Below are 26,476 nucleotides of genomic sequence, written 5' to 3' on the forward strand. Positions count from 1 at the left end.
TGTAGTTTGATGTATGAAGCTTTTATAACATCAATAGAAATATAATTTTTGGGTCATCAGTTACAACTTCTATTCCTAAATAAGAAATGGTATCTGCTATTTGCACACTTTCTTCTCTGGTCAGTATGCCATTCTAGATACATGAAAATACATTGTAATAAACTTAATTTAACTAAAAATTGCACGAGCAGAGGGCTGGATCAGAATGCCTTAGCTCCACTGCTGAACAGCATTTAGTGCGAGATTTAATAGAATTTGATAAAACCTATAGTAGCCAGGAAATTAGTTTCCTACATCAACTTAAATCTTGCCTGAAGTTGGGAACTCTAGGCTTGTGTTGAAATAGTTGCCCATTTTCCATTTGAAATCAGCTTTTATGAGCATACATCGGTAGCTCATTTCATTTTCAAGTCTTTAAAGGATGTCTAAAATTATAATATTTGAAAATATACAACTTTAGAAGCCAGAAAATAATTCTTATTTAATTCATGCATTACATTATACATATTTTAAATCCTTATTTTATACATTATTACACCAGAATCATGTGATTTTTTTTAGTGCTGGTTACTTTGGTGATAGACTTCCAAATCAATCTATTGGGATGCTTAGTTTTGCCTTTTAACTCAAGGCAATATTAAAATGTTCATTTTTCTTCTCTCTAATCACCTGATATCACAATATATGTGGATCCACTTTACACACAAAATACAGTTTTGTGTGTTGACGGTGTCCTGCTTAGCACAAACTTTAACCATTACCAGCTCAGAGATAAATTCTAACTTCATCTTTATTTTACAAGTGAAACAGCTTAAAAGGGATCCCAGAAATAAAATTTCCCCATTGGGACCCTGCTATGGTCCACACACAGTACAGTACAGACAGAGAGTTATGAGACATTTCAGACTGGGTTTCCAGTCATTATTTTTGAGAATTTTATTACATATATCTTTTTAATATGTACAGAAAAAGACATGATCAAACTCTGCAGTAAGACAGAACCAAAGGGACCAAGCCAAACAAGACAAAAAAGTGACATGACAGCTATTACCTGGTGTTTGTTAACAAACACCTTCTAATGAGTGCCTTTGCTGTATTTAACTATTAAAAAGCAATAAAGAATTGTGCAAACGACACAAAATACCCCCTTTAACCGAAATAATCCAAAGTAAAAAGTAAAAAAAGCAAACGCAAATCACATTCATGAGCAAAAACCCCACTCCCTCTGTATTCAACCCCACCTAATAATCAGCCATCCCACCCAGATCAGTGTCCCCTCTCATACTTCCATGGACTACACACAGCATAGTATTCAATGAATACACCAAAATCAGTAGCCTATAATATAAAGACCAGATGAAGAAAAGACATGTAATCATAGCCCAAACATCCATGTGTGAATAGGACAGCTTTATTCATAATTTCTAGTTCTGCATCTACACAAGGGAGAATGGCGTGATGTGGTGAAAGCGAGGGGGGTTTCAGACAGCTTTAAAGTGCCCAGTGTGACCTTTGACCTACTCTGTATGCACTTACTGCTCAAGGATTTTTCAACATCAGATTCAACTTGATAAAACAGACCCCAGTGTGATGAGAGGCAGCCAGAAAACAGTGCAGAAACAGACCTAATGCTTAGAAAGAAAGAACCCGTTGGGGTCCTAGCTGAAGGCCATGCTTCTCCTAAGGTTTTTATAGGGGAACCCAGCTGTGTGAGCAAAGTAGAAACTTGGGCATAATGGGAAAATCAGGGAGTTCATATCCGGTCAGCAATCCAAGACCAGTCAGTCCCTGAAACTCCGGATGAAGTCGCCAAGGCTGATCTTGACACCACTCAAGTGCAGTTTAGTTTTAGAAGTTTTTCTTTCTAATAATTTAAGTGATTTTCCAATTCTGGTTTACAGCAGGAGGCTCAGTGCTGTTAGGAGATCCTTCACTTACTGGAGACGGACATTGGTTCCTTACATTCCTTCTACTTTCCCTAAACATGCCACCAAGACTTTTTGCCCTTCCATAGCCATCTAAGGAGAAGAGCTGCTCAGAACTCCAGGCATTAACAGACTGCTAACTCACTGATGGCACAACACCAACATCTGTCAGTGACAACTAGTCCCTATAACTGGAATGTCCTCCAGCCTGATCAGATCAGGTTTGCTCTAAAGTTATCAGTTCTGGCCATCAAACCTTTTTGTGTTGAGAATCTGCAGTGTGAGTGATAAATGAACTGGAGGCTAAACTTCTGACAAAAACTCTTTCATAGGCGTTAACGTTTACGGTCTTTGTGTCCTTCATGGGCTGTTTTTTTCCCCCTAAAAATTTCAAGCATCTTACATTAAACAGAAAAGGCCAGATAAAGGTTGATGTCCTGGCTGCCCTACGTTCTGCACAGTTATCCTGATCAACTCAACTGAAAAACCTTTATAAATAAGAACAGCTATGGACAAATCTGCTAGCTTCCAAATTAATGTATGTGAATAATATTATTTTTATTCACATACATTATAATAATAGTTGTTATGATGCAGTTCACTGAAAAAGATCACAGGCGAAGCACTGGGACCATGGGTCCAACAGGTGTGTCCCAAACCACTAAGTCATCTTAGCAAAGATACAAAAGTTTTGGGATGAGGCCAAAAGCTGAGACTGTACCTTAGCTTCACATGAAATGTCATTCTGAAACCATATCAGGTCAGATAAAATATTACTATTAAACCCCAACAATAATGAAGCTGGTGCCAAATGCTTCCACGTCCTTGTCATGCATCTACCCTTTGAGAAATAATGCCACCTGCTGACAGAAATATTTAGTGTCTTACTGGAAAGTTTCTGCTAGATATTAGATCATTGAGGGACTAGCAACTTACAAAAGGAAAGCTTATGGTTCCAACAACATCACATGCAGCTCTCATGTCAGCATGTGGAATCTGATGAGCTGCCTGTTGCTGCCAGCTTCAAAGAATGCCATGAGATTCTTCACCAGCAGCAACAGGGACAGCGATCATTTCAGCTGCTGTACCTTACGCTTCTATCCACCCAGCCCAGTTAGGAGATGTGGTTTGAACACTGAAGGCATCCGTATGAGTGTTTTACGAGCAAACAGAGTGAGAAGTTAGATGTCACCATGTAGCTAAGAAATAGGTTGTGATGTCAGCAGACATTTAAGGCCCCAAATGTTAAAACTGAACGTTTGTCCTGCAGGCTAAGAGGAAGCTAATGAAGTGGGACGGAGAGGAGGTTGCCTGAGAGAGTTTCATCCGGAGCCTTAACGGAATGGTTATGATGGTTATTAGGCAGGTTACTACTGCACAACGGTGTGGGCTGGGAATGGATGGGAATGAAGGTGGCTCCGAGGGTGAGGGGGATGAAGACGACACCTAGAGAGGAAATGTGTTTGGTCATAAGACTTAAGTCTGTTTAACTCTTCTAACTATGTGTATAGGAATAATCTGTCTTTAATCCAAACAAAGTCTTTCTGTATTACACTGTATCAATACCAATCCTCCCTGTAATCACAGTCTTTCTTCCTCTAGGACAGGGGTGTCCAACTTCAGTCCTTGAGGGCTGCTGTCCTCCATATTTTAGATTTGTCGCTACTCCAACACATCGGGTTCAAATTATGATTTACCTCCCCAGCATATCCAAGGTCTGCAGAGGCCTACTAATTAAGCACAACATAATTTCTGTATTGCTGAACCAGGACCAGACTAAAAACATCCTCTAGGACTGACTTTGGACACCATTGCTCTAGGCAAACCTTTACACTGCATCAGATCTGGTTGCTTCCCACCATCTTCACCCATGACAGACTCACTGCCTTTCTCTAACTTGGCAGGCCTACAACATTTACCATATTTCAATAAGATCTTAACAACTCAATGTGGTTCATCTTCCTCACTGTGCAACTTTTTCTGATGCCCAGGTGTGTTAAAAGCAAGGGAGGGCTAAAAAAGCAGGCTGGAAAGAGTTTGGAGGGGCAGGGGGTGGGGTGATGTTTGGGGGTAAAAGTGAGACGGGGGACATGACGGTGGGGGTCCCTTAACAGCAGCCACCTCCAGACTGCCTCACTGGGGTGCTCTCAATTTTTAAGTTAGGCTTATCCCCACTGGCAGTGGCCCCAGGGCCCATGCGCTTCTTGATCTCAGCAGCCATGGTCATGAAAGCCTGCTCTACGTTGGTGGCATTCTTGGCACTTGTCTCAAGGAAGGGGATGGCCAAAGAGTCAGCAAACTCCTGCAAGGAAAAACGAGAAGACATTGAAACATTAAACCGAAGACATGCAGGGAACCAACACAGACTGTTTTCACCCTGCCAGACTTGGTAGCAGGGCAGATTAGCCCTTTATTCCAATTACCGTTGTCCATGTAAACGTAGCTATTGCCGTATGAGATGGCAGATGTACCAAACCTGAGAGCTTTAACAGCACACTGACCAATTTCCTGGTCAGGAAATAACAGAGGCAATTCAACAGTAGAGCTTTATAAAACATGCAACTTTACTCCCTGACAAGAAAATACTGCTTCCTGCTGTCATTCCTACCACATTTTTCGGACTATAAGACGCACTTAAAATCCTTAAATCTTCTCAAAAATTGATGGTGTGCCTTATAATCCAGTGCGCCTTATATACACGATTAAAGTTTTGCTTACTGACCGATTTATTGTGGTGCATCAGAGTCCCTCTATGTTCCCACTGACAGGTGAGAGCATACTAGAAAAGAAACGGTTCTAGGTGCTCAGCTAGTTAATCACACATTTTACCATCCGTTCTGGCACTTCGTCCCACTGGCAGAAAGTGTGGGAATTGTAGGAATTTGCCACAAGAAATGTAGGCAACAGTACGCTCAACTATGAAGGGTAAAATGGAGTCGGCCAAACTCACAGTGTGGCCAAAGTACATCCGAGTATGTGGGAGCCTTTAGGCAGCTTGCACCCGGAGGCCACCTTGGATGGCAGCTTTAGTTTTTGGAGTTCATTTGAGAAGCAAGAATTACATCTCCTTCCCTGTGTAGGGCTGAGTATCGACTCAAATTTCAAGAATCGATTTGATTTTGATTCTCAAGATTTGGAATATTTGCTTTTCAAATCAATTCGATTCAATCTTAAATTGTATTGCTGGTATTAAAAATCTTTTTTTAGCTGTTACATGAATTTCATGACTGTGTAGTTATGCAACATGTTGATACTAGTATCATATTAACATTTAACTGCAAATGAATAAAGTAATGGTAGCTAATTCCTGTGGAACCAACTCCCAGTTTTGGTCCGTGAGGTAGACACCCTGTCTACTTTTAAGACAGGCTTAAAACTTTCCTTTTTGACAAAGCTTATAGTTAGAGTGGCTCAGGTTACCCTGAGCTACCTCTATAGTTATGCTGCTATGGGCTTAGGCTGGTAGAGGACATCAGGGTCTATTTCTCTCACTCTGCTGAGTTCTCCTACTGTTCTCCAATCTGCATTGCTTGTTGTCATTTCAGCTTTTAACTTTTTCATCTCTCATTTTTTTTCCTTTATAGTAGGTACGCCTGATCTGGCGTTCTATTAGCTAATGTAGAAAGCTAATATAGAACAGATTATTGGATCAATGTGTGCTTCTGTGCTTTTTTGTCTCTCTCATTGTGTCTCTGCTCTGTCTTCTGTAACCCCCAGTCGGTCGAGGCAGATTCACCTTCCTGTCTGTAGTGTGAATGCTCCTGTGATGCATGTTGCGTCCATGCTTCCAACCACTAGGTGGAGCTTAGCGCTTTGTTTTTTTTTGGTCCTGCTGAGGACTTAGGGCAAATGAAGAACTAACAAATAGACTAACACGGTTATTAAGCTAAAGTCGGCTCACGGTGTGCTTTACTGATAAAAACACAATATCACAGCTTCCACATACTTAGGCGTGTTGTGCGCAATGTGCGCATACTGTGAGCCTAGTGGACTCTCACAGACCTTTTACCTCCATAGTCGAGTGTACCTGTTATTTACATTTCTTGTGACAAATGTCTGTGCGCAAAGAGAGAGGGACTGTGATGGCGCGTGTCACAGCGACCGCCTGCTTAGAGCAGCTCAGTGTATCAAGCTCGGCGTGACATATGAAACAGTTCAATGCGAAGACTTCTTGCAGCTGAGCAGTTTATAGTGTGACGCCACGTATGCGGCGGTAAAAATTGAGCTCTGCGCGTGCCTGTCAGCGCGGACTCATGTCTGTGCAAGGTAACGCCATCTCACACATTTAAGTTCAGAGATAACTTTTTATTGAACTTTGGTTATATGAATTGATTTTTGGTAATTAATATGAGAATTGATTCATAACTTTTTTTTTAAACAGCCCTATATCTGTGGTGTTTTATTTCCAATGCTGGCCTAATTTAGAAAATGTAACTTAAATCTAGATGTTTTTACCACACACCCACAAGGACACTGCAGGTGAAGAAAGGTGCTGAAAATATCTGAGAAAGTACTTTTGCTAGTAGAAACGCTTTTCCAAACATCTGTTTTAATCAGTAATAAACATTTAACACACAGTTCAACTGCATTCACTTCCTCTTTGGACATGCATTGTTTCCACTCATAGGCTTATAAGTAAGTCCTACCTTGGCTGTTGTGTAGTCGACGACTTTCTTAGTAGTTAGGTCACACTTGTTGCCCACCAGAAGTTTGTTAACATTTTCACTGGCATAGCGGTCGATTTCCTGCAGCCACTGTTTGATGTTGTTATAAGATTCCTGAGAAAAGCCAGTGGAAGTATGGATTTAACTTAGAAGGGTTTTAACAGGAGGAACTGAGTAGATAGTATAAAAACACAGTCATGGGAAATGCCAAAATATTATCACAGAATTAAAAGTCATCCTAAAATCCGACTTCCAAAGGTTTAAACATTTGGCTGGTCTCTTGTAACACTGAGATATCAGGCTATTCCTTGACTCACCTGATCGGTAACATCATATACAACTATAATGCCATGAGCACCACGATAGTAACTAGAGGTGATGGTCCGAAACCTCTCCTGACCTGCGGTGTCCCACTGATGACCAAGGAAATAAAAAAAAACAGTCAAATGTATGGGATTATAACATCATGACATTTCATTGCAATGTAAATGTAACAAACTACCTATTTAAAAAAATGTCTGATAGTCAAAGTGATTTTCTTTGCTCTAAGAATATCTAAATTGGAGTTAGTCCAGAAGCATTCACTGGTCCGCCATCCTGCTGATCAGTGATGATGATGCTACAGAGATGTTGATGATGCTACAAAGTAGGGATGTTATGAGATGAGCCGAGGCTTTGGAGCGTGTGTCGAGTAGTGGAGGGGGTGTTTCCCCATAGCGCGTATCGAGGCTGGCTTCATTTAGGGGAGGAGCCCAAAATGATGACGCCTGAAAGCCTCGCTACTCTGCCGTACCACGTCACTGCTTTGGGAAGGGGTTCAGATTGCCTGCGGGTTTTGACAGGCATTTAAGCGCCTCAATGAAAATGTGTGTGTTTGTTGGAGAGTTGCTGTCAGTTGAGGTTTTGGAGTTTGGAAAGAGTTTTCATAGTTTGGAGACAGTTTGTAAAGTTTAGGCGAGAGGAGGAGATCGAAGAGAGTGAGCAGATGATAGAGGATGGAGCCAGGTAGGAATAGGAAGATTTCGTCAATGTGAGCATATTTGACTTGATTTAACCCAATAAGCAGTGCTTTAAGTGGGCATGTATGCAACGGTAGGCAGTATTGGCACTTCTAAATTTTACCCCTCAGCGTACTGGGACTTTTTTCTAGCGTGTGGCACGTACTGTGACTTATGCCACCGACCTCACAGTTTACAGTTTGTAGCCTATTTGTTGACAGAAAAATCGCCTCATAAGAAACTCATTGCTTGGGCACTCAACGCTTGCTGTACAGTCACTTGGATGCAGGCGCTTCATGCAAAAGGAAAAATTGAGGAAAATGGTCAGAGCTGTGATGTTTACCCGGCTCCAGGAGGCTCAAACAGGACCTGAAGTACGGACTGATGGACTGAGGGATCACTCTACAGCAGTGGTCCCCAATCCTGGTCCTCGAGGGCTGGTGTCCTGCAACTTTTATTTGTTACTCTGCTTCAACACACCCGAGTCAAATAATGAGGTCATTCGGAGGACTCTGCAGAACTTGACAGCACACTGGGATGTAAGTCTGGTGTGTTGGATCAGGGACACATGTAAAACCTGCAGGGACACCGGCCCTCGAGGACCAGGATTGGGGACCACTGCTCTACAGGATTTTTCAGAGCCACTAAATCCAACTGAATGCATCAAACTGTTACAGAAACACTCATGTAGACGATGGTTTATTGAAGAAACATACCAGAAGGTGGCACTAACATATCGTCAGAATTCAGACGGGTTACATTTCTATTGCACTCCCCATAAAAAGTCTCACACTGAGACTTAGGAACATGGATATGAGGTAGTTTGTGGGTTTTAGAATAACTCAATGTTGGCTGTGACAAACAATGTTTCTGTCTCAAGAGGGAACAAACAACAACGTACAATTAAAGATGTTTGGTTCATTCAGAAATGTCCATTTGTTAAACTAAGCCACTTTACCTTTATGCTGAACACGTTTTTTGATTTTTTTTCTTTAAGGCCCTTCATTATTACTGTTTAATTTCAGAACATCAAGGTCAAGAAGCCAAATAAATAGTAAAAAGTATGTAAATAATTATATAAATAATCAGGTTAAAAGTAGTGTTACAACGATACCAGTATCGGCCAGAGCCCCGATACCGCACTAAAATGGTGGTATTGGTATCGGCGAGTACCAACAAATAGGTCACAGATACCATTTTGATGTTTGCATGTCACTTGAACGCAGCCTTCTCTCCACCGACACTCACTAGTTCTACTGGATTCACTTTGTATTAGTCTTTTTTCCTGCTTTAATAAGGTAGCAGCTTGACAAAGCCATGATAGCAATTATTTTACATCCAAGTAGTATGCAGTTCTTCATATATACACACACACACATCAATATCAAACAGATGGTATCGCTATCGGCTCATACTGCACAGCCAGGTATCGGTATCAGGGCCAAAAAATGGCATCGGCGCAACACTAGTTAAAAGTGAGAGCTGTATTAGGTCCATTGAGTGTGACTTAAGTTCAGCAGTCTGACAGCTGCAGGGTAGAAACAGTTTCTGAGCCTGGTGTTCTTGCTCTGAATGCTTCTCAGGCGTCTGCCTGAGGGGAGGAAACAGAATGTGTGCAGGATGAGTGGAGTCCTTCATGATGCAGAGCGCCCTCTTCTTGCATTGTGAGGTGTAGAGGTGATGCGCAGCGGTATGTCCCACCTTAAATCACAATACTGCAACGTGATTGGCCCGTTTTGGTTTGGTCACAAACGGTTGAAGCTGGAGCGGTACAAAATGGATTCTTATGTGGTAACGCAAAATACCGCAAGAATTAAGCTTGCAGGCAAGGTTAGTTGAGATTCAGTCTACATAAAATTGGTGACCGTTGTGGCTTATACTCCCCAACATCCACTAACACCACTCTGTGACTTAAGGTGGACTACCACTCCTTTGTTGGGTTGCTGTAGTGATAAATCTCTTCCACTTTGATATAATACAACTAGAGATGCACCGATTCAATACCCGGATCGGATATCGGCTGTAATATTGACTAATTAGCTGGATCAGATATCGAATGATTGATGCAGATACGGCATTCCGATCCATTCATTTCTTTTTTTTATTAATATCATACACATCAATACAGTTACAGCGATCTAGTCACTTTTATTCTATGTTTGCAACGGCTGTTATGCAGAGCACGCACAGCAGCTAGCGATGAGCAAATGCAGAGCAACATGGAGCAAGTGCCGGACCGAGCCAAGTCTGCTATTTGGAAACATTTCAAACTTGATACGGCAACAAGTCCGACTGCAACATGCAGCATCTGCAGTGCATAAGTTACCAGGGCAGTGATAAGGTTGGTAAATTCAACGCCACAAACTTAAATAAGCACCTCCAAAAGCACCATGCTGAAGAACATGCAGAACTTTTTTTAACAATGTTTATTTCAAGCCTGATAACTTCATCACATGGCAAGTTATACGGTTTATTCATTCCACAGTAGTATCGGATCGGTATCGGTCGATACGCTTAGCCCAGGTATCTGTATCGGATTGGAATAAAAATGGTTGGGCGCATCTCTAGTAACAACCTATCACGGTTCAATGCTGAAATTTATTGAGCGACCCACGCTTTCACAAATATTTTGCCAAAGCAGTGTGCATACATAGGAATGTGATTTCAAAAATCATGGAGGTGATTAGAACAGAATTAAATTTGGATGAATGAGTGAACACGCTTGGCATTTCATTGAATCTATATGAACAATGTAGCAGGACGTGTGGTGAGTATGTGGGAGGAAAAAAACAGAGACTTGGAAACAAATGCCTGTAATAATGCCTGTAACCAAGGCCTGGTTCAGTTTGGCAACACAGCTTATGTTACATGTGCATGAACTCACAATCTGCAGTTTGATAGTCTTGCTGTCTAGCTCGATGGTGCGGATCTTAAAGTCCACTCCGATGGTGCTGATGTAGCTCTCTGTGTACGTGTCATCCTGGCGACGAGGAAAAGAAAGAAAAGGACATATAGAATGGGTCAGTCAAGACTGATGCACATGTAAGGAACACAGATTTATGCGGTCTGGTAAAGATAAAGAGAGAACTACTTACAGCAAAGCGGAGAAGAAGACAGGATTTTCCCACACCAGAGTCTCCGATGAGGAGCAGTTTGAACAGATAGTCACTGAAAATAAAAATATAGGATTTTTTTGTGTTAAATGTTTGTATGTTCTGTTTATATTCCCAGTGATACCCCAAGAATATGTTTGACTAAACTGACTCCTGAACATTTAAAAGTGACAAACATTCTGAAATGGCTCCGTCATCATGACAACCAGGAAAAGGGTGCATCTGCTTTATTGTTCCTGAGACTTGAAGGTAGGCAGACTCGTAATAAACTATTTTGAACTGCTGCCATTCCCAGAAGTACCAGAAAGAAAATGTACACATTGCCAATACGACAAGCTGTCACACTTAAGTAAACTGAAATCCTAGTTCGGAGGGAGGCAGAGTAGCGGGGGAACATGCAGCACCACCATACAGCCAAAAAGGATCGTTCTTACCAGCTGCTGAATAGAAAAAGGGTTTCCTGTGGAATTTCTTTACTGAATGACTAATAATCAGATTTTACCAGTGAGGTGTTATTATATTAAAGATGGATTTTAGAACAGACTTATTCAGATTTTATTTGATAAAGCTTTGGTGCTTTGTAAATCTACTACAGCCATTCTATGTTAATATGGGTGTTTCTATTAAATTGCCAATTCAATCCCATTCACTTTTTTTTTAATAGTGTCATTTCACAGCAAATATTGTGTTGAGACCCTTTCCAAACAAGTCAATTCAACCCAATCATACAAGTCTCTCTGACCTGCCACCACAAACTCTGATTTGTATGCACTCTGTGGTTGAGCGTGTTCCCGCTGGGTGCTTTCAGTTTATAGTTTAAAGAGAAGGCTGCTTCTCATCAATAGAGCCCTAAAGATACAAAGATGGCAGTATACTGACTGCAACGCCTGGGACACTGCTACACAGGAGAGACTGTCTGTGAAAGGTGGCATGTTCTACACTCCAACCTATAACCTCCTGACTGAAAGATGACCAATATACTGCTTACCCCAACTGAGGAAGAGCACTGCTACGTTTCCGTTTACTGGAATCAAACTCACAACCCCCTAAATTCTGTTAACTACAACAGAGAGTTTCAATCAAAAATGATGTTGCAAACTGATCACTGACAGAACCCAGGGGAAGAGCTCTTTCCTTCTTCCCCACTCCAGCCCTAGGGAACACATGTACAATATACGTTCATTTACAAAGTAGTAAACAGTCTTTGTTTATGGATGATCAGCCAATAATGATGAGCTTATCAACATATATAAGCTTACTTTGCTTGACAGGAAGAAAAGCTGCAGCTAGAGGCTCCAGAGAAGCGACTTCCTTTCATAAGTGAGAGACGGATTTAGTAACAATAGGAGTTGTCTTATTTCAGAGTTGCAGGCTCAGACCTCTGCCACCTGCTGTATCAGCTGACGTTCCCTCATCGCCACGCACTAGATACTGTTGCAGACTTTATCTGCAGACCTCTAAAACTCATGGGGAAGTAGTCACCATCAGTGAGTGAAAAGTCACTATTTCTTCATTTTTAAGGCGATCACGTTTCATCACTATCAGAAAAGGCTGGGCGATTAATCGATTGAATTAATTATTTCTAATTTACAATTTTTTTAAGATTTAATTTTTGGAAAATCTGGATTTTATTTTGCCAATGCATTCACGGGGAGTGGGGTGGGGGTGGGGGTCCATGAAGAGAATACTGTGCAATGCTGAACATATGTTTAGGAAAATATGTTTGGGGTTGGGGATGGGTACTGCAGCGCGTCCCCCAAAAATCATTGTAAACACAAATTATGTTTTTTATTTTTACTACTACTATAGTAATGTTGAGTCAATGTACAAATCAAAAGATCCAAATTATAAAAATTAAATGAGTTTTCTCATTTTAAAAAGATCATGACACCCCTATCCCACAAAGTGGTTTGGGGTTTCCGGCAGCTACTTTCAGCAGCTCCGTGCTTTTCTGACAATGGGAGAGCGACGGCGGACTCATCCGATGAGAGTGTAAAACTCAGTAATTCATTCATCACACCACATGTTCACGTGCACAAGGTTATATAAAAAGTGATATTTCACCTACTTTGTCCAAAATCAGCCTCTTTTTAACAGCTTGCTAGTTAAACAAATACCCTAGCTTTTGATGATTAACAAGCTCAAATGAGTAACTATACAGTAATGGCAGTGATGGGACAGATGAAGACAAAAGAGAGTGAGGAGGAAAATAAAGGAAGTCAGGCTAATTTATATTTTGCTGACATTTTAGATTCGTTCTTAGAGATCCAGATTAAGTTTTTCTAATTTATGTTTGAAGTCAGGGTTTTGATGTTTTGTAGCCCACTTTTTATCACATGACCTTTGACTTTATAAGAAATTAGTTACGTGTCAAACCAAACATCCAAGATTGTTTAGTTTTGATTGGTTAAAAAAAACTGATACAAAACCTTGTTCTTTTTCTTTAGTTAAAAATAATATTTTATTATTATTAATTTGCTTTGTGGGGAAAGCAGTGGACCACTACAGGGCAGAGTTCTGGCTACATAGAGGTTCAGTTTGGTGAATGTTGACCAGGAAAGTTTAAAGATTCTGCAAAAGGTAGAGCGTGCGAGTTAGTTGATACACTAGATGAGGACCCTGAGCTGAATAGAGCTTCTCTGTGTGTGAAGTTGCCTCTCTTTCACAACAAATCCCCATGTATCAGCAGTGCGGAGGCAGCAGATGATCTCTAGGGACTGCCAGATGAGGTGCAGGACTTGTTTGATCAGGTTGATGTTATCTTCAGGATTTTGATGGTGCTGCCTGTGTTTTCATGTGAAGCTGGGAGGAGTTTCAACGTCCTGCATCGGTTAAAGACTTGGCTGTAGACTGCTACGGCCAAACAAAGACTCAACTATGTAGTTTTCTGTAATGTCCATAAAGTGAGGCTGGACAAGCTGGATGTAAACAAGAGTTTGTTGGATCCAGCGTCACTAAAAGTGGTCCTTTTTTTTGTAAGGTAAAAATGTTTTAGTGTGGTTGATAGAAACTGTACTTTAGTTTATCACATACAGATAAGATAATATGCAGTAGATAAACTGATGAATGGGTGGTTAAAACATCTTATTTATATGGCTACTGTTACAATCTACAACTCCAAATTGTTGTACATTGATAAGTTTCCAAATTTGTGGGATAATTGTACTAGCTTGTGAATTTTTTGTTGGTTGATACTACAGTAAATATTTATTTCTGAAGGGGAGTTTGATTTTGTTGGATTATTCTTGAAGGTTTTCCTCTATAGTTTTGGAACTAATTTTGAGCTCAATTGCTTCTGAAACTGCTTTGATGGACTACAGTGGAAATTACAGCCAGGTATGGCTTCTACTATTGTAGAAGGGAGAAAACCTCCATACAGGTAAAGTATGGCCTAATAAGGAATAATGCTATTATTACGTGATGAGGGAGGCTCAAGCCCACAATAAACGTTGCAAATGTGCCGGAAAGAGAGACAAGATAACTTTTAGCAGAAGTGTTAAGATCCATTATGGAAGTAGGTACCTAGACAAGCCTGCAGTTATTTTATTCTAACTGTGTATCTTTAGTGTTCCGCTGTGTACTTCAGTTTGCTGATGATGCAATTAAATGTTACTCCTGAGGGACGAATAAAGGATCATTCTATACTAAAATAAGCTGTTCCAAGACTAAACCGCTTAAACTGGCACATTTAAAACATTTTCTACAGTGTAATCAAGGATCTGGTCCATGTTAATGTGCTGAGCAGCAGTCCTGTAAAATGTCTGCCTTTCTGGTAATTTCCCAGAATATTTTCTTTAGTAATTAACAGCAGCAGCAGGGTAGGTTGCTACAGGTTCCCATGTTTTCGGCTTCATTTGTCAGCTTCAGTCTGGCTCCACTAACATCTGTGTTATTATTAGCCACATTAGCCTCCAGTGCCTTTAAAACCTAATTTGTACCACAGTAGAATGAAGCGTTCATGGTGCAGCACCGCACACCTGGGAAACAGATCTTGACAAGAGAACTCAGACCCATAATACACTGGGCTGTCTGTGACGCTAATACTTAGCGTTAGCTAATGTCTTCTGGTAGGTTTAGATAGGAAACTTTTTGACCAATCTGTTTGATTTGATTGAATTTGACTTTGTAAAGTACCTTGAGATGACATGTGTTGTGAATTGGCACTATATAGATAAAATTCTAGTGAATTTACTACTGCACTTAAAGGAACAATACCTGATCCTGCACAAATTTAAACCATGAGTGAAAGTTTAGCTTGTACTGTAAACCCAGTCTCCAACTGTTTTCAACCTCGACATGCGCAAAACTAAAAACACGCCTCAAGCTCGTGCACAATGCTCCTGGGAAAACAATGCTTTATTAAGGGACTTTTCCTGGTTGTCTTTGACATAAATAGCTATGTCTCAGGTAAATTATATTTTCTTGTGTGAATGGTCAACACTAAGAAGAATGCCATGCTGTTCTGGTTACATACCCTGTCATGCATGGTGCTAGAGGAGCTACTGCGTTGTGCCATTGGCGGATAAAGGTCACCCCGGGTTGTCCCCAGTTCGCTGCTTATTCTTACTTAAAAAAGCTTAAAACAATCTGCTGGGACAGTGCGCACAGAGAGAGGGACTGTGATGCCGCGTGTCATTGTGTCGAGCAGCTCAGTGTATCAAGCTCGGTGTGAGATATGTGAAGACTTCCTGCAGCCAAGCAGTTTATAGTGTGACACCACGTACGCCATCGTATAAATTGAGCTCTGCACATGCCTGTCAGCATGGACTCATGTCTGCGCACGTAATGCCGGCTCACACATTTAAGTTCACAGTGAAATTTTTTCTAAATCCATCTTTGGTTATATGAATTGATTTTAAGGAATTAATATGAGAATTGATCCATAATTGGAAAATAGATTTTTTTTAAACACATCTTGCATGCTCTGATCTTAAAAAAACAAAGCCTGTACCTATTGTTCACTATGTTATTACCTGCACACATTGCCTAATGTGTGACATGCGTATCCTAAGCCAGAGTATGTCCTGAAAATTTCACCACGGTAACAACAATACTTCTTGATTCTTGAGATGATACGTGTTATAATTGCCACAATATGAATAATGAATTTGGTCCGGTGAATGGCTGCAGGAAGGGGAGGGGCACAGCCTCTGTTACTGCAGTGCTGCAGCCGGAAGAAGTGCCCCGGTTTGGGCAGATGTGAATGGATCAGTTTGGATGCATTCAGTCCCCAAATGAGTATCTTTGAAGAATTTATTTTTTATTATTATATGCAAAATTTATCTTGAGGACCATAGCGTATATTCATATTGAATAAATGAGAATGACAAGGCTTTTTTTGTCAAATTAAAAGTACCTTTTAAAAATAACCTTTAAGCAGGTGTTTAACAATTTTTTATTAAGCCCACATTTCTTTGTTAAAATATTTTTACAGGTCTGATGTAATATTCTAAATGTCTAAATGTTAAGGCTGCTTCATACGGCAGGATTTTTAAATCGTCTGACGATTTTCGAAGCCTGAGCGACACCACATGTAACAATAAAAACTCTTCCATATAGCAGTTTTGCTCGTACCGTGTGTGGTGTTCGGGCAAACGACAAGCACGACACACACACACACACACACACACAGACACACACCTACACACACACACACACACACACACACACAGATTTCACTCTGGATCATTCAGAATGCGAATGCTCTCAAGATCAAACGTGTTAGGAGTAAATAAACAGGGGCGATGTGGAAAAATAATGGAGATAGTTTGTGGACTGATTTTAACGGAGAAAAAACATAAAAATGAAAAGGCATTGGTTAAACGAGCGGAGACAGCGCGACCGGGGGGGCTCTACGTTTACTGGACTTATATGTTTGCTGGACTTTTTTCTCTCGTGCTTTCCCTCACCGCGCTGATTGGCTGCATGTCACATTCAACATGTCACTCGTTTGTCTTCAGAAGACACCACACACTCTAGGATATCGGGGCAAGACAACCCAACCTGTTGAATATCCCTGATTTGAGGTCACAGTGATGTTCCACTGTGTGGACCAGATCACTCCACACATGGCCGGAATATCTCTTTAAGAGACACGCCAACATCAGTGCCTCTAAGAAGGGGAAGACTGGGGCAAAAATCCCACCATCTGAACCAGCCTTAAGCTATAAGTGGAAAATCATAATTAACCATAAATAACTCTTGAAACCATCAGTCTGTGTGTCATCAATAAATAATTAATAACAATTACTATTCTTTTCACCTGGTGAATTGAGTTATTGAAATAAATTAACTTTTCAACAAGAGTCCAATTTATGGAATATGACTGTACCATAGTGGCACTCGCCTAAATTCTAGATTTTAAGTTCACAAGGCTAAGGCCCATTAACTTTATGTTACTGAAAATGATCCACGGCAGCTGGTAATTTCTTTTTACTAGCATAAAAATGATTAGTTTGACAGGACACAGACTGTTTACGTTCATGTTTTCATCCAAAGCCCCTCAGAAATAAGATTGATGCAGTTCATATCAAAGTTATAATAAAACTTTCTGAGCATGTCCAGCTCAGAAAGTTCTATAAATATTCATTTTTAATTTATTAAGCAAAAATAAGTAATGAAAGTTAAAAGACATTAATTAGAGGTTCTAAAATACTATCACAACTTCCTTTTTTATGTAAAAGAGGCAGACTGGCTCAATTATTTTGAGCATTTTACAGTGGTTCATAAAATCCAGACTATCTGTGCCAAGAGAACAGAGATTTTGAACATGTGGATGGCAGGAATATATACGTGACCTGCAGGTGATTTCTGGAACGGCCTGTTTACTCAGTAGTCGTGCAAATTGTAAGTCAAGAGAAGTGCAGGTGAGACTGATGGAGTACAGCATGATGTCGCTTGTTGGAACAGCAGAACTGCTCCGCTTCATCTACAAAAATCACGTTTTTTTTAACCATTTACGTAAAAAAGTGGAACTTACTTTGCTACAGAGTGAGACATGAAAGATACAAAGCAGATCAAATGACCTAAAAAGAGGGAGGAGCTAAAGCAAATAAAACCCCTTATTGATTTCCGCGTGATACTGCAACCTTTTAAAGAGTAGCCAAATTGTTTCTATTGTATATTCTGCAGAGTTCTAGAGCACACTGCACAATGACAGCATATTGAGCTGTGCTTGAATTGAAAATAAGAAAAGTGGACAAGTGGAAGATAAAAATCCTTTCTGCCCGGCTTGGGGTCAAATTTTGTTTCTAGGCGTGTCTAACAGCTTGAACGCAAAATATAAAAGGCATAAAGAAATAAAGGCTGTTGTGTAGCACTATTTGGCCAGATAAAATATGAATGAAATACTGATGAAATAATGCATTATGGGGCTGCACAGTGGCACAGTTGTTAGTGCAGTCCTTGGTTCAAATCCCTGCCTGGGGTCTTTCTGCATGGAGTTTGCATGTTCTCCCGGTGCAACAGCGTGGGTTCTCCAGCTTCCTCCCACAGTCCAAAGACATGACTGCTAGGTTAACTAGTCGCGCCAAATTGCCCTTAGGTGCAGTATCAGTGTGTGCGTGGATGTTTGTCCTGTGTGTCTCTGGTCGTTTCCACACCTGGTAGTCTCGGCTCGATAGGGGACTAAGCTGCAAAGTTTCAGCTGGTGGGGTTTGCTATCCTGCAGCACGTTGTCAAACGAACCAAACCTTCAGACCAGCCTGTTCATCTGCTCTCCTGTGGTGGCGCTGCACCAAGAACTACTGCAGGAAAGAGGTTGGTCAACAACGCAGCACAACTTCCTTTTCCATAAAATGTCAACTGAATGGAAGGACACATTTTAGCAGTGCTATTGCTATGCTGTATTGGCAAGTGTGCCAGATAAGCACAGTTCACCTGTAGGCTCAGGCTGAGCGGAGGACGAGGCCGAGGACCACGGAGATTGTTCTATTTTACACAAGGCGGGCGAGACGGCTCCGTATGAGGCGGCGGCGTGCAAGCAGGGGTGCACACAGCTTCATCGCACTGATGTCACGCTACACAGCCATCAAGCAAAGTATTTACATATAGAAGAAATAGTCTCATTAAAATCAGACTTTTTTTAGACACTGAATTTATACACAGAATCTTTATCATATATGTGAGTCTTTAAATTTACCAGCAAAAAATTTACTTGCAAAAATTAATCAGCAAATATTCGCTTGAAAAGGTTCACCTGCAAAAATTCAGCTGTAGAAATTTGCCAGTAAAAATTCCCCAGCAAAAATTTGTCGGCAAAGATTTGCCTGCAAACATGCTGACCTTATCATGATTCAAGTAGTTGCAGTTGAAATCTTTTAGGCTAATTTTTGCAGGTAAAATTTTTTTTCCGCCAAACTTTTGTAGATAAATGTTTTGCTGCTGAACTTAAAGCATGAAAATATATAAAAAAATATATATAAAAATAGCAATTCAGTATCAATTTAATGTCTAAAAAAAAGTCTGATTCTAATGAGATAATGTTTCTTCCATATTTACAAGATATAAGTTACTTAATTGGTAGCGTTGGGCAATATATGGAGATTGTAAAAAAATATAGTGATTTTTTTTTAAGAAGAGAGAAAATGAGACGATCATTTATATTAAGATAGTCAATGTTAAAATTAGGGGTGTGAAAAATAATCGTCATGACGATGCATCGCGATTCTAATATTCGCGATCCAATTAATCGATTCTTGACGCTAAGTATCGATTATTAATTAAAAAAACTAACAAATAAAATGGATGAATGGTTTGCGAAAAAACAAATGGAATACAACTTCCAGTCCAGTAGATGTCGCTGCAGATGTGTTGACTCCCGCTGCCTTGTGTCACAAGCATTTCTGGCCGTGAGATACTGCGACGAGTCATTCAATAACAAAACATGGAAGAGACTGAGAACATTCGCCCGGCTCCATCACATGTCAAGTCAGATGTTTGGACGCATTTTGGCTTTTTCAAAACCAAATTGATATAACGCACGCAATTTGCAAACATCATAATGAAATACTGTGGGAACACAACAAACTTAAAAGCACACATGCAGAGGCGCCTTACAGAAAAATAAGATTCGCCAGCACCACAAGCACTGATTTAACAAACAACATTTGATTGCAAGCTAGCCCCAACATCTACAGGCGCATGCATTTGAATGTTTTCAAAGGACCAATGAGGCCATGAAAACGGCACTGATTATCCTTATTTTGTTATTTTAAGTTTTATAAATGCTAAGCACTTTTTGTCAGTGTGTCCACTCCAGTAATAGTTTGTTGCCATGGTATTGCGTATGAAAACAAATAATATTTGTTTTCATGGCAATACCTCCAAAAGTCGTTTCAATAAATACAGCCATGTATGAATTCAGTTTCTTTCAGTTATGTATCAGTTGAAGACACTATCCAGGTCATACACAGCCAGTCAACCACTGGTAATGACTGTATTTTTTTCTAACAGTATTCAGTGAAAATATCACAATGCATTGCGATGCATCGCAATAATTCAAGTATCGTGATGCATCGTGATAGAATCGCATCGTGGCATGTGAATCGTGATTCTAATCGAATCATGACTTCTTTGGCAATACCCACCCCTAGTTAAAATTATACTTTTATGTATTCCACTAGGTTCTTTTTCAGCCGTTTCTCAGATTTATCTACAACCGTTTAAAAAATGTGCCTGCAAGACATTTGGGATAAAGCTTTGATTCAAGGAGATCTTCTTATAATTAATTTATGAAAACAAAAAAAGAGATAAATATGTTATATCGACATTCAGCCTAAAAATATTGAGATATTATTTTTGGTTAAGCCCTGTTCAGTAGTGTTATTGCTGTACTCGTTTTGGTTATGTTCACCCAGAATGCCCTTTGCTGCTCCAGAGTTCACTTTAACAGAGCCCAGACCCATGTTTGAGGACGACCTGGGTTTGCTTTGTTGCACCGCATCAGATTTCGATTGCGTCTTTACACCTCCCCAAACGAAGCAAACTTTCTGGGCTAACCAACCAGAGTCCAATTAAAGCGGACCGAACAGGGCTGGTGTGAATGCACCCTCTATGTCGCCCTGTGATGCAACCTGTCCAGGGTGGACCCCGCTTCTTGACCCTGTAGGGATAAACGGGTTTAGCGAATGGATGGATGGATAATATATTATGAAGTCAGTTGTGTAGAAAACACATTATAAAAAAGAAAGCATTTATATGAGGCATATACAGACTAGGACAAGAAATTTGGCCAAACTATTTTAAATCTAAAATAAGAGGAGAGCTGTACATCAACCTCTATAAATAAATTACTTTTCTTTTGCTGTGATGCCTCTTCTATACATTTCTATATGCAGTCAAGATTTTGACGTATTCGGAGAATATTAAGAGAGAGCCTTCCATTGCTCCTTCTGAATTCTTGTTTTATGTAAAAAAAAATATTTTCACTTTATTTGTTCACTTTGATTATTTCATTGTTGTCAAGTACCTGTCTTTCTGTTTTTAACCTTTTTAATTGATTAATTGATAAGGCCAGAATTTTGCTGTTGTTGTTGCAATTATGAATTAAGAGGTAGGGTAGTGGACATGTAGACAACTTTGATGTCCTATAAACGGCCTTTGCTATTCCCTCCAATAACACTTGGATCTTTGGAAAATGTCTATTTACGTACAAATGCATCCTTGAGTTTTCTACCCTTACACTTTTGGCTGTTTTATGGTAGTGGTGACAATAATGACAATATTGAGTAGAGCAGCAGAAGTTAGCAAACAAATTACAGTCAAGTCAGTTTTACTCTCATGGACCACGAAGGAAGCATCTGATCCAAAATAGACACATCCAAGTTAGACTGAAAACTACTGCAACCTACATGGATTTGCCAAATGCCTTCTGAAGAAATTCTGTGGTCAGATCAGGCAACACCTGGAGCCATCTGGCAACCAGACAATGGTGGGAGGTCTCAGGGTGAGGCTGTGTCTGTCTGACATGGTGGTGGCAGAAAAGCAAGCAGTTATTTGGTTGTCGCTGGACGACATAAAGAAGAAGACTTCAAATTCTTTATCTCTCTGCATTGTTCAGATCAACTCGTTCATGACTGGGATTGGATAAATGACAGGCAGAAATTAAGTTGCTGGTATAGCCCTGATCCCATCCCTACTGAAAACACGTGTGCTTGAGAGGCATGTCTATGTCAGGAAAAAACAGAACAGCAAAGAAAAGACATGACTTCCCAGATGCCCACCATTTGAGTCTAGCAGAGAGGTTAAACATCAGCCGCTAGTGCCTTGTTGATGGTAAAGAAAGGTGTGCGGTTGGGGTGCAGCCTGCTAAAGGACACTAAACCAGACTAGCATGTTAATGTTTAGCCTGTCTTCCCCAAACCGTCACTTATCCGTGTTTCACCTCCAACGGGAGCTTGTTTTGAAGCAGCCAGAAGCAGATCCGACACAGGAGCCGTCCGTCACCTGACGTTTGGAGGATTACGGACACATTCCGCATTGTTCCTGGGAGCCAGCTAGCTCCTGGTCTCCCGCACGACCATTAGACGAGCATTGTTCGGAATATTTCATATTAGGCCAGATTACACCCAAACAAATAGTACAGTGCCCCCCCCCCCTTCCCAGCTGAGAATGGTAAAGAGAAAACTTACTACTCAGGATTCATGGTTTCACTTGCGCTGCGTCTCTTTGGGCGAACACAATCTTCCTTCCCTCTACGACAAACCGAACAGATGACTGGACGGTAGGTTCGGCTTTCTGAGGCACTTAGATGATTTCTAACCGTCTGTGCTGCTGTCCTCTACCTTAACCGTTTCAAATATCTTTCTTTTAAGCACACATATTTCAACTACCGTCGCGTAGAACTACCGTATTGTCCCCTTTTCTCCTGCTTTTCTGCGTCCGCTGCTTGGTAAAGGCTCCAGGATGACTGCGCATGTGCGGTAGTGACGAAAGCTGATGTGTCACTACGAGACGAACTGCGTTAGGGGTGAAGGATGGTTACTTTGTATACTGATGGCTTTAGAAAGGAAACATATTTAATGTATTTTAACGACAAAATATATCAATTAAAGGCGTGTGGGTTCCGGCTATCACTTAGACGTCCATACTTGCTACAGTTTGAGTTTTCACTCGTACCCGTCATAAACCTCGGGGTCAGCCCCATTTGTCAGCCGATGAGGGGAGCGGCACTAAGGTTGGGCGGATGCTTTCCCCTCCTTTTCAACTATTGCGCACCTCAGATAGAGTTTGAACTCCGACCACATGGTTTTTGACACCATGATTGCATTGAAGAATTTGGATCAATAGGGGTTACAACATTTAATTTCCCTTTGGTATCAATAAAGTATATTTCAACTGAATTGTATTCATTGACAACAAAGTCAATAAATTATCTGGCCTGTGTCTTAACCAGCGGTTGATCTCAGATTATTCTTATTTTCATTTTGCATATGATCTACGGTTAATCCTTGAATGCATTAACAAGTCACCCCTGATTTAAGGGGCCACCGACTACTGCTGTCAAAGATTTGCTCCAAGTCAAAAACTAGTTGCTCCTTTCTGCTTTGGGTCATTCACCCATTGACAGTTATAGACCATGTGTGGAAATATTTACTAAAATGATGTGTAATTCACGTGGATGAAAAACAAATGATTTGTCAATGCATGTCAACAAACAAGCCAACATTATGCAATACTTCTTTCAAAAAATCAATAGCATGTCAGGGCATTTCAATTAGCAAAAAAACTCCATGAAATCATCATCACAATTTAGGTGCTACAAAAACACAAAGTAGTTTTAATAGTTGGATAATAAGGAATTAGAAAAATATCAACAGTTTTAAGATTAGTCCTAAAAGTAGACAGGGTGTCTGTCTCACGGACCAAAACTGGGAGTTGGTTCCACAGCAGAGGAGCCTGATAGCTAAAGGATCTGCCTCCCATTCTACTTTTAGAGACTCTAGGAACCACCAGCAGACCTGCAGTCTGAGAGCGAAGTGCTCTGTTAGGAACATGTGGGGTAATCAGATCTCTGAGATATGATGGAGCTTGATTAGTCGAGAAGGAGAATTTTAAATTCCCCTTTTTAAAAATGGCTAAAAAATCCAAACCTACATGGCCCTGTGTAAAAAATATATTTCTTGCCCTAAACCTATAAACTGGTTGGGGCCCCCTTAGCAGCAACAACTGCAATCATCGGTTTCCGATAACTAGCTGGATTTGGAAAAATTCCTCTTTTCGCAAAGCCATTTTAATTTATATCATGATCTATAATGTGACATATGTTTATCAGGTTGGAGGTGGGGTTTTAAATCAGCTGTTTTGCAGCTACTATGTAGTGTTAAAACTTGTGTTGCACCGATACCAATACCAGTATCGGCCGGGGCGCCGATACCGCACTAAAATGGTGGTATCGGTATCAGCGAGTACCAACAAATAGGTCACAGATATCATTTTGATGTTTGTATGTCACTTGAACGCAGCCTTCTCTCTCCCAACACTCACTAGTTCTACTGGATTCACTTTGTATTAGTCTTTTTCCTGCTTTAATAAGGTAGCAGCTTGACAAAGCCATGATACCAATTATTTTACATCCAAGTAGTATGCTTTTCTTCATATATACACACACACATCAATATAAAACAGATGGTATCGATATGGAATTGGTATCGGCCGATACTGCACAGCCAGGTATCGGGTATCGGTATCGGGGCCAAAAAATAGCATCGGCACAACACTAGTTAAAACCAATCATGAACAAAAAGTGGAGAAATGTACAAAGAATATAATCCATCCATCCATCCATTTTCTGACCTGCTTAATCCCTCATGGGGTCACGGGGGTTCCTGGTGTCTATCTCCAGCATTCACTGGGCGAGAGGAGGGGTCAAAGAATATAATACAGAGGAAATTTTATATTTTTTACAGGCTGTAAATGCTCGCAATAATAAAGATTAAAAAAAAATAGCAAAAAAATCACAGAAAAATATATACATGACTAGGCTACATACTATAGGCAAAATAAAAGAGATGACAAGGGATTTGCTGTATTGTACATAATAATGTCAGGAGGCTAAATGGTCATCTAGAACTTTGCTTGTTTGATGCCATCTCCACTCTGGCTTTTGATTGCTGCACAGAGCGCTCCTCACTTCCCAGTCGTTTTCTCTGCTTTCACAGAGCCTAAAAGCAGAGAAAAAGACTCATTGATCTGCAGCAATGCTCTTCAAAGTCCGCCTTTATGCCGTGATCCTGGTACTAAATTGCCTTTCAACACTCCTCTATTCTTCTCCCTGAGCTATTAAGAAGCTTTAGAATAGATTCTTTTGAATTGAATTGAATTCTTTTCAATCCAATCTGAAATAGGATTGCAAAATTTAAATATTTTACCTATTACCTGAATTACATGACTGTGTAGTAATGCAATATAGTGATACTAGTATTATTAACCATCCATTTTCTAACACGTCTATCCCTGGTGGGGTCGCGAGGGGTGCTGGTGCCTATCTCCAGCATTCAATGGGCGAGGTGCATTATTAAAAATATGACATTTAAAATTCACAGCCCTACCCTTCACTAAGATAAAAAAAAAAAATCTGTTGTCTCCTCCTTACTCAGTTGCTCTCAGTAACTTTCTGGATCACAAAAACTCCTAGGCAAAAGACTTTTTAAGCTAAGACAGGCGCTCTTTGAGAGGACTCAGAGGATCTTTCTGAATCTGGGCACAGATATTTACACATGCCGTAAAAGACACGCCTAACTATCTGACCTTAAACAGACCAATGTTTTCCTGTTTTAATGTTATAAAGGATTAACAAAACTATTTCTATTTGCCAAATCCCAGAATAATGAGGTGATTTTTTTTTCTATTACTATTCAGAAGTCAGAAGTTTACATATGTTAGGAATACTGTGGCTTTAATCAATTTGGGAAGACCCAGAGGATGACACTTTCTGAGGTTCTGATTAATTCACAATATTTGAGTTAATAGGTACATATATCAATGTTTCTTAAGGCAACATTTCAAACACACTGCTTCCTAGTGTGATAAGGAAAAAAACCTAAAGAAATCAGTGAAGATAGCAGAAAGAGAATTATGTACTTCCACAAGTCTGGTTCATCCTTGGGTAATTTCCTGAAGATGTCACATTTAAAGCAAGGCAAGGCAAGTTTATTTGTAGCACATTTCAGTAACAAGATAATTCAGTGCTGAACATGGAAAAGAAAACATTGCAGAGGAAAATACATTGTAGTTCAAAAATAATTATACACAAGTATAAGCAGCCCTCATACCGTTCATGCAGTAGGTGAACATGATTTCATGTTAAATGTATCTACTTCCCAAAATAAAAACTAAAGACTTGTAAAGATGCTGGCTTTCCAGTATTAACATGAGCTGAATATGCACTCACAGTTAAAGATGCCATTATTCCAAAAACTTTTGTAAAAAAGCCAAATTGCATTATATAAATTAACTCAAATCATTTACAAAACGACAAAGACAAAGACTTTAATCTTTGGAGACAATATTCTGTGTTCTGATGAAAAAATTTACCACAATGATGATTTTTATAGCTTGCAAGCCTGAGGACATCATGCGGTGGCAGCATCATGTTGTGTGGGTGTTTTACTGCAGGAGCAATTGGTCCAAACATTTTTTAGGTAGGTATGTGTGAACAAGGGGACTGACTATCCTGACCCAGTTACACCAGGGCTGTCAGGAGAAATGGGCTAGAACTCCAGAAAACTCTGGCTAGAAGCTTGTGAAGAAACACTGAAAATGTTTGAGCTGAGTCA

General features: G+C 40.2%; 1 protein-coding gene across 1 annotated transcript; it reads right to left on the reverse strand.

The window, feature by feature from the left end:
• Positions 1–895: 895 nt before the first annotated feature.
• rab1ba (zRAB1B, member RAS oncogene family a) lies at positions 896–22,622 on the reverse strand. The gene is made up of 6 exons (XM_012851605.3): positions 22,331–22,622; positions 10,683–10,755; positions 10,472–10,567; positions 6,907–7,002; positions 6,572–6,703; positions 896–4,227 (listed from the first exon to the last, which is right to left on the reverse strand). Exons 1-6 carry the CDS (start codon positions 22,342–22,344, stop codon positions 4,033–4,035), a joined length of 606 nt encoding a protein of 201 aa, XP_012707059.1. The 5' UTR covers positions 22,345–22,622; the 3' UTR covers positions 896–4,032.
• Between the last annotated feature and the right edge of the window lie 3,854 nt (positions 22,623–26,476).

The sequence above is a fragment of the Fundulus heteroclitus genome, chromosome 14 (assembly GCF_011125445.2).
Source record: "Fundulus heteroclitus isolate FHET01 chromosome 14, MU-UCD_Fhet_4.1, whole genome shotgun sequence".
Classification (NCBI taxonomy): Eukaryota; Metazoa; Chordata; class Actinopteri; order Cyprinodontiformes; family Fundulidae; genus Fundulus; species Fundulus heteroclitus.

Excerpts from the sequence above, each read along its gene's own strand:
- rab1ba (XM_012851605.3), bottom strand. Across the intron at positions 7,003-10,471 it reads AGACTATCAAACTGCAGATT|TGGGACACCGCAGGTCAGGA; the intron begins GTGAGTTCATGC and ends CTTGGTCATCAG. Across the intron at positions 4,228-6,571 it reads TCGACTACACAACAGCCAAG|GAGTTTGCTGACTCTTTGGC; the intron begins GTAGGACTTACT and ends TTTTCCTTGCAG.